This window comes from Hakea prostrata, chromosome 9 (assembly GCF_041222555.1).
Source record: "Hakea prostrata isolate BN-2017 chromosome 9, UWA_Hpros_2, whole genome shotgun sequence".
NCBI lineage: Eukaryota > Viridiplantae > Streptophyta > Magnoliopsida > Proteales > Proteaceae > Hakea > Hakea prostrata.
In genome coordinates this window covers 42,823,635-42,832,343 of record NC_142608.1, presented here as the reverse complement: position 1 = coordinate 42,832,343, position 8,709 = coordinate 42,823,635, and the positions used below count along the sequence as shown (strand labels likewise).

The 8,709-nt window shown below is 37.2% G+C and overlaps 1 protein-coding gene across 1 annotated transcript; it reads right to left on the bottom strand.

The window, feature by feature from the left end:
• Nucleotides 1–6,139: 6,139 nt before the first annotated feature.
• LOC149005268 (rhazimal reductase 1-like) lies at nt 6,140–7,958 on the bottom strand. The gene is made up of 4 exons (XM_089168311.1): nt 7,619–7,958; nt 7,254–7,494; nt 6,993–7,172; nt 6,140–6,850 (listed from the first exon to the last, which is right to left on the bottom strand). The coding sequence occupies exons 1-4, from the start codon at nt 7,933–7,935 to the stop codon at nt 6,626–6,628; spliced, it is 963 nt and encodes a 320-aa protein (XP_089024437.1). The 5' UTR covers nt 7,936–7,958; the 3' UTR covers nt 6,140–6,625.
• Nucleotides 7,959–8,709: the final 751 nt, after the last annotated feature.

Below are 8,709 nucleotides of genomic sequence, written 5' to 3'. Positions count from 1 at the left end.
ATAGTTGTTTCCATCAATCTAGTTTCTTATTTCCTTCTTCCATTACCTCTCAAATATTCCCTATTCTAATTCAAGTGGAGAAGGAAAAAAGAAAAGAAAGATGAAAATCAATAAATTGTTAGCCATGGAACAGCTTTTGTTGTTCATTGATTAGCACAAACCGCTATACCCCGAACCCAAACTATATCAAACTAAAACCAAATCTAAAATATTATTTTGCAAATGGGTTGTGTTTGGGCTTGGTTTTTTTCAACCTGAAACCTTTTAAGCTCAAACCGAAACCACCCAAATCGCACTACTGATACCCCTACTTGTGGCCCCCATATGTAAAACTTGGAATTCCTTTTTTCGCAGGGGAAAAAATCCTAAGCTCTTTATTGTAAATAGTTTCTTTGGAATGATTGATCTGGCCCAAGCTTGCATTTTGATCTACATCTAGCCCGTCATGCTTAAAATTGGGTCTTTTTTACAATTAAGAAATCAAATGGGCATATTTACATGTAAAATTGCATGTGTCGCACTTGATAATCCAAAATATCTCCTAAATTCCAAAGAAATCCTAAAACATGCAAATATAACAGAAACCCCAAGGTAGCTCCCATTCTAAGTGTGGAAAATGCATACTTTGTGCCCTAAGATTTCATACGTACATAAATTTGCTCATCAGATTGAAACTTTAGCAACATAATCTCATCTTCACTGGTCGATAAGACCAGTCTGCCCACTAAAATAATTCATTATGCACATTGAACCATTTTAGTTTGCATAATTTGAACAAAACAATTGTTTTGCATGGTGTCTTTCCTATTCTCATCAAATCCATATTTTCGCCTCTATTTGTGGCCATCTAAAATTGGTGTTACATGACAGTAACTATATCAATTAATTACCTTAAAAGTAATACTATAAGTATCGTTCAACCTCTACTTAAAAATCAATTAATTATTATTTATTCCATTATAATGGTGGTGATTCAACACCAAAGTCGAGGACTCATGTTTTAGCTTAGGATCTTTGCAAATTATTGTATTACGAAATTCTAGTTCAATCATTTATAATAGATTGTATTAAAATTGGTGTTACATGACAATAATTATATCAATTAATTACCTTAAAAGCAACACTATAAGTATAAGTATCATTCAACCTCTACTTGAAAGAATGCAAAGAAAAACTCTAATTTTGATAAGTAGGTTGCTTACCTTGATGGGTAAGTCTTATGTATTTATAAATAACCATGGCCGTTGTATAAGATTCTTTTACAATATTCAAATTTGAATTCAAATTTAAAAACTTGAATCCAAAACTTGAATTCAAAAATAAAATTCAAACCATAACAAATCCGTTATGGTCTTTCATCCCCCCCTCAAACTCTGCATTGGCAGGTGCAAGAGTTTGTCTCTATGCTTGAAGAAAGCTTGTGATGTTAAGCCCTTAGTAAACACATCTGCAATTTGATCATCTGACCGAACAAAGTGCACTTTTATGGTGTTGTTCTGAACCAAGCCTTGGCAAAATGATAGTCCACTTCTATATGTTTTGTGCGAGCATGTAACACTAGATTTGTAGCCATTTGTGTTGCAGACACATTATCACAATAAATTTCCATTCCTCTTGGAAGTTGTACTTGCAAATCACGTAGAACATAAGAAAGCCATAGTAACTCAGATGCTATGACACAAGGGATTTGTACTCAGCTTCCGTACTTGATCTAAATAATGTAGGTTGTTTTTTGGAAGACCATGATAATAAATTATCCCCAAGAAAAGTGCAAAACCCACTAGTTGATCGGCGTGTGTCTGGACATCCTACCCAATCTGCATCAATGTAAGCAGCTATGAAAGAAAGTTGGGTTGGTTTTAAGAGAACACCAGCACCAATAGTATGCTTGACATAACGTAAAATACGTTTTGCTGCTTATGGATAATCTTCTGTGGGAGATTGCATGAACTGACACACTTGATTAACTACATAGGAGATATCTGGTCTAGTGATCGTCAGATATTGTAAGGCTCCTACTAATTGTCTATATGGTGTTGGATCAGGTAGGGGATAACCTGTTGTTGATGATAACTTTGTTCCAACCAAGGTTTAAAGTATTGGTATCGAGTATCGTATCGGTCAGGTGATTTTGACAGACGTATCGTCTTGTATCAAGTATTGTATCGTTTTGACTAATGTATTTTAGTGTAATTCAATGGAGACACGTATCGAGATGTATCGTATCGGTTAGGTCAAATATGAATACGTATCGGTTAGTATCGTATGGTATCGTGGGATACTTTAAACCTTGGTTCCAACTGCAATTGAGGTTGTGCATGTTGAAGTCTCCATTCTTGTAGACATTAATAAATTGATGGAGTATTTACTTTGAGTGAGTAAAAGACCATCTGAACTTCGATTAGCCTCAATTCCCAAGAAGTAATGCAAGTGTCCCAAATCTATCATTGCAAATTCTTTGCTTAGGCTTTGAATAACCTCTTGAATTGCAACTTCATTAGCTCCTGTCAGTATTATATCATCTACATATAACAGCCATTGTACCATGGGTTTTGCATGTAAACATGGAAGAATCTACCATGCTTTTCTTGAAACCTTCTCCTTGTAGGTATGTTTTGAATCTGTGAAACCAAGCTCATGGAGCTTGTTTGAGACCATAAATTGCTTTTTGTAGATGACAAACATGTGTTGGTTTAGATGTGGAAACAAACCCCTATGATTGTTCCATGTAAACATCTTCTGCTAAGTTGCCATTCAAGAAGACATTTTTCACATCAAGTTGATGTATTGGCCATGACTTTGAGAGTGCAACGGTTAATATTGTCTATCAAGACTTTGTATTCTTTTTGCATTGCATCAATCCACTTTGGGTCTTTTGAGGCTGATTTGTAGGTGATAGGTTTAGTTGGGATGTTGGAGATGGTGGTAAAAAAGGTTTGAGGTATTGGGGGTCTAATAGTGAGTAAAGAGAAAGGGGTTTCTGGTTTGGCGGAATTAGTTTTACTCCTAGTAATCATAGGATGAGATTGTTGGGGCTGTGGTTGGTCTATTGTTGGTGGGGATTGATTAATATCTTGGGTTGGATCTGCCATTGATATGGCTAGTGATGATGTTGTAGGGGATGTTTGTGATGGTTGGTTGTTTGAAATAGGTGAAGAAGAATGTCAAGTGAGTGGAGTCACATTTGGTGGGGTTTGTGGGATGAAAACAGGTAGTGAAATAAGTTCGACTAGTGATTTGTTTGATGATTGGTGTGATGGGGGATTTGAAAAGGGAAATTCTTTTTCTTCAAAAATAACATCTCTAGATAAATATACCTTGCCAGTGTCCTTATCTAAGCATCTATAACCCTTGTGATAAAGACTATAACCAAGAAAGACACAAGCCTTGGACTTTGGTGATAATTTGTCTTCTCTGTAGGGTGTCAAATTGGGGTAACAAAGGCAGCCAAAAACTCTCAATAAACAATAATCTGGTTTTAAGCCAAACAGTGCTTCATGAGGATATTTTCCTTGCAATACCGGTGTAGGTAACCGGTTTCTTAAATAGACAGCAGCAGTAAAGGCTTTTAACCAATATTCTTTGGGCATGTGAGCTTGGAAGGGATAAACCCATCTATGTAATGTGTCTATGTTTTCTTTCTGAAACTCCATTTTGTTCTGGAATATGAGGACATGAAATCCTAGATACAATGCCACATTCATCAAGATAGTTTTTGAAAGCTCCCCTTGTTAACTGTAAGGCTCCATCACTTTGAAAAAATTTAATATAAGTAGAAAGCAAGTTTTCAGCCATATTCTTAAAATGCTTGAAACAATGAATTGCATCACATTTAAATTGCAGAGGATAAAACCAAGTAAATCGACTGAAATCATCAATAAAAATAATATATGAATTGAATCCACTAATTGGCAAAGTTTTAATGGGACCCCACAAATCACAATGAATAAGCTGTAATGGTTGAGTAGTTCTACTAACTGAAATAGAAAAGGGTAATTTTTTATGTTTGCCAAGTTGGTAAGCGTCACAAATTTTATTGGATCCACATGTTTCAAAGGAATTAAATAAGACATTATTTATGAAATGAATAAGTACTACAGAAGAAGGGTGGCCAAGTCGGCGATGCCAAATATCAGAAGGAGCTTTATTTCCATAAATAGCCAAAGGAGGCACAGCATTGGCCGAGAAAGAACACAATTTATCTTTGACTGGACCCTTCAGTAGAGTGATGCCTGACTCCAAATCCTTAACACAGAAACCCCATGGGAAAAATTCAACAGAACAATTATTGTAAGATGTAAGTTGAGAAATGGAAATTAAATTCTTTGACAATTGGGGAACTATTAGTATGTCATTAAGAGATAAATGATTTGAATTTGTTTTCAAAGTTGAGGAGCCTATATGAGTTATAGGGAGTTTTTTACTATCACCAACTGAAACCTGGTCTTCTCCTTTGTAAGTGGCAGATCATTGTAGCGTGGCTGGATCAAATGACATATGATTGGTAGCACCTGAATCCAGTATTCACTGTGCATCATTTTGTGGTGTAATGTGTTAGGTATTTTGGGTAACATGTAAACTAGCATAAGGAATGTGAGGTGGTGGATTAGGATTATTTCGGCTCTGGGCATAACGAAAATAGCATCTATTGGCCGAATGGCATTGTTTAGCACATATTTGACATTTTAAGGAATTAGTATTAAAGGTGTTTTGGTTTGGTCGGTTTTAGGAATTTTGAGATCTTGGAGGGCCATTTGATGAATTTAGGAAGTCAGATCTAGGTGGGTTTCAATTGTTGGGTGGATAGGAATTAATACTATTATTAGACCAACTAAATTTAGGCTGATCTGTAACAAGTAATGCAGTAGGGGAATGGGAATCAATTAATATTTATTGGATGTTCCCATAGCCACGGCGTAACCATTGCTTATGAGTAAGTAGTTTTGCCCTTAGGTCGGTAAAGGCAACGGGTGGGGTAATATTTTCCACAGTGATGATGAAAGTGAGATAATCCAAACCAAGACCATTTAATATATATGCTATCAAGTCATAGTCATTTACCTTGTCATTAATTGCCACTAAGGAATTAGCGATGGACTTAATTTTGTGAAGATAGTCTGTAATTGTGCTCGTTCCTTTATTGATTATCTGCAATTCACTGCGAGGATAAGTCCTTCGAGCAGTGGACTGTTGTTGGAAAAGTTGTGCAAGAAACTCCCATATATCTTTCGTTGTTTGAAGGCCAAGAATATGAGAAGAAAGAGACGGTGTGAGGGTGGCATTGATGCATGCTCGAACAAAATGATCATTCTTTCTCTAGGTTTGAAATGTTGGATTTGGCGTTTGAGTTCCTCCAATAGTGGCAATTTGATTTGGCATTGATTCAGTGCCATCAAGATGATGCATAAGATCACAGGTAATAAAAATTGAGATAATTTGCTCCATCAAGCTTGACATAAACAAGGTTGGAGAGATTGGTAATGGGGAATGGAGTGTTAGCAGTGGCCATTGAAAATGTAGTGTTTTGGGGGAAAAAAAAGTCTCAAAACCTTAGCTCGGTGAGTTTGTATTAGTGGGGGAAGGGGGAGATATTACTAATATAGGTGCCGCCAGATGGGTGCAAATCCAAGACCTCCTCATGGGAATCTGGGCTTTTAACCGCTCAACTAACCCACCATTGGCTCAAAACCTTAGCTCTAATACCATGAAAAAATGCAAAGAAAAACTCTAATTTTGATAAGTAGGTTGTTTACCTTGATGGGTAAGTTTTATGTATTTATAAATAAACAATGCTGTTGTACAAGATTCGTTTACAATATTCAAATTTGGATTCAAAATTAAAAACTTGAATCCAAAAATTAAATTCAAAAATCAAATTCAAACCATAACAGATCCGTTATGGTCTTTCACTACTCAGTTAATGATTTATTCCATTATAATGGTGGTGATTCAACACCAAAGTCGAAGACTTCCTGTTTTAGCTTAGGATCTTTGTAAATTACTGTATTACCAATGTCTAATTCAATCATTTATAAAAAGATTGAATTACAACTTCCCAACACAATTTCATCATGACCTGCCTGAATGATAGTCCAAGTAAAAAAAAATTCATTATGAACACTGTAGAGCTTTTGTTAGCATAACTTGAACATTAGAACTGTTTCACGGATCAAGTTTGCAAATTTTCCTACACTAATATAGTTTTCTGATCAAATCCATATTTGCACCTCTACTTGCTGCCTTGTAAATTAGTATGTCATGTCAGAAATGCGTTTCCTGTTACCCTATTACAAGTAAAATGAAATCCTTTGAGGTTACAACAATAGTACCATATGTTTACTCAAACTACTGTCAGACTAAATATTCTATTACACACAAAGAAGAAATGGGGTAACTAGAACCAGAGCGCTTTCATTCGACTCTTGCAAACGTATACAGAAACATCATAAACATCTACCATCCCATGGGCCTAAACGATGAAAATTAAAGAACGCCGCGTAGGGAGGAAGAAATGAAGAAGCTTATAATTAAGCCTGTTAATCGTAAACATTTCACGAGTTTACAAATTCAGTCTTGTGGTACGTACACAGAATGGGAATGAAGAGAGAATGAAGAGAAGTTCATCTTACACCTCACCATCCCAAAGTTCCTCCAGCGACTTGTAAGACCCATATGGTGAAACAAATGTCTCTCCTGAAAAACCCTTCTTCTGCGGAATCTGGCTAATCTTGTCTCGATCTTCCTTGCTAAGTTTCCAATCGAAGATTTGAAGGTTTTCTCTCATTCTCTCCTTGCTAAAACTCTTGACAACTAGACTTACTCCTTGCTCGTAAATCCACCTCAATGCAATCTGTTTACATGGTTAATAATGTTCATCTATCAAACAATATGGTAATTTAAAACTACCAAGACCATCTTAATTTCAATGTGTTGCTTTCTTCTAAATTTTAGAGTAGCGCGCAACAAAGAATTTAGTGATTGCACGTTCGTACCTGTGCAGGGCTCTTCTCCCTAGCTATGGCAATTTCCTTGATGATTGGACTCTCCATGACAGCAGAAGAACCCCAATATTCTCCGTATGCTCCCAAAGGCGACCATCCACTCACATGGATCCCATTCTCACTGCAAAAATCTCTCAGCTTTCTCTGCTGCCATGAAGGGTTTGTTTCCACCTGATACAATCAATGTTCCCATCATCATTACAAGTGTTCTAACATCAGTCAAAATTATAAAATTTGGTATCAGTAAGGCACCTGATTCACAGCGGGAGGGATGGTGGCGTGGGCTAGAAGTTGGGAGAGCTTCTTGCAGGAAAAATTGCTCACACCAATAGACTTTGCCAGGCCTAGTCTGCAACAATCTTCCATGGCATCCCATGTCCCTTTCATATCAAAGGTAAGGTGGTCCTCCTTCAGAAAAGGGAACATGACTCCTTGTTTCAACCTCACCGGCCAATGTACCAGATAGAGATCCACATATTCTAACCCAAGGTTCCTATTACAAAATGAAAGAAAGTCTATGTAAGTGCTTCAATTCCAAGACTATGGTCTACATGGCATAAATTTTAGTAAGTTCAGTTAAGTGCAAGTGCCAAAACATCATTAATGCAGTTATTAACTGGAGTGTCTTCTGGAGTGCCGGGAGGACTAGATCATGTTCAGTGTCGGTGACCCATAGCTTGGAAGTAATGAAAACCTCACTGCGGTTCTTGATCAGCCCTCGCTCAAGCGCTTGAGATATTGCTTTGCCGAGAGGCTCTTCTGTTCTGTAAAGAGAAGCAGTATCAAAGTGCCGGTAACCAGCCTCGATGGCATCAATGAAAGTAGAAGTTAGAACGTTGGGGGGCGGGAGGGGATCGCATGCTGTCCCCAAGCCTATAAAGGGCACTGTATGTCCAGAGTTGAGAACAACCTCTGGTATCATATCTCCTCTCATGACTTAGTGCTTCAGATTGGAGATGTTGGAGTCCATATATGGGCAGCCAGGTTGTAAGTGGATTTTATTTATTTAGGAGGATTTGAAGAACAATAAAAGTTGAGCAATAATGAGGAGAATCTTTTAGGGTTCGCTGTGAAAATTACACTTTAGATTGCGAGTTGGGATCTTCTTTTTATTATCTCAATGGGTAAAAGATTGTGTTCCGCTCACACCCCTTGACCATGCTTAGAATGGGCCCCTCTACCAGTCATGATAGACGATTCCGACTCTTAGCTTATCCGATTATTGTATCTTTTTTTCTTGGGTCATCAGACAGAGGCGTAGGTGACCTGAACCATGGGTCCTTTTAGGAAATCTGACTCTGGAAAAGACTCAGATAGACCGGCTGAACTGAGCCAATAGACCAGCATGCTTGAAATATAATATCTTTGCATTCATGGTATTATTGTTTTTCCTTCTTATGATGGTTATTCGTCCTGCCAATAAGTTGAGTCAAGTGAAGCTTGCTACGGTGATTCAAAGTACAGCATGGCTCAGTTGGTAGGTTTTCTAATTAAAAATTGAGGCATTTGTAGAATGTTAAATCTTAAAGATGAAGCTTGAAAGTTGATAAGCCAACCTGGAAAACTCTGGAGAGAGTTTGAACAGCACAATGAGATTGGGCTAAGTGAAGGAGAGGATTATATTTTGGAGGAATCCAAGTATTCAAGTTTTGCATTTCTTCATTTCGGGAATTAGTTTGACTTCTTGACTAAAGATTGTACACCTACT

Excerpts from the sequence above, each read along its gene's own strand:
- LOC149005268 (XM_089168311.1), bottom strand. The coding sequence starts at position 7,935 with ATGAGAGGAGATATGATACCAGAGGTTGTTCTCAACTCTGGACATACA. Across the intron at positions 7,173-7,253 it reads TCCCTCCCGCTGTGAATCAG|GTGGAAACAAACCCTTCATG; the intron begins GTGCCTTACTGA and ends TGATTGTATCAG. Across the intron at positions 6,851-6,992 it reads GGGAGAAGAGCCCTGCACAG|ATTGCATTGAGGTGGATTTA; the intron begins GTACGAACGTGC and ends CCATGTAAACAG.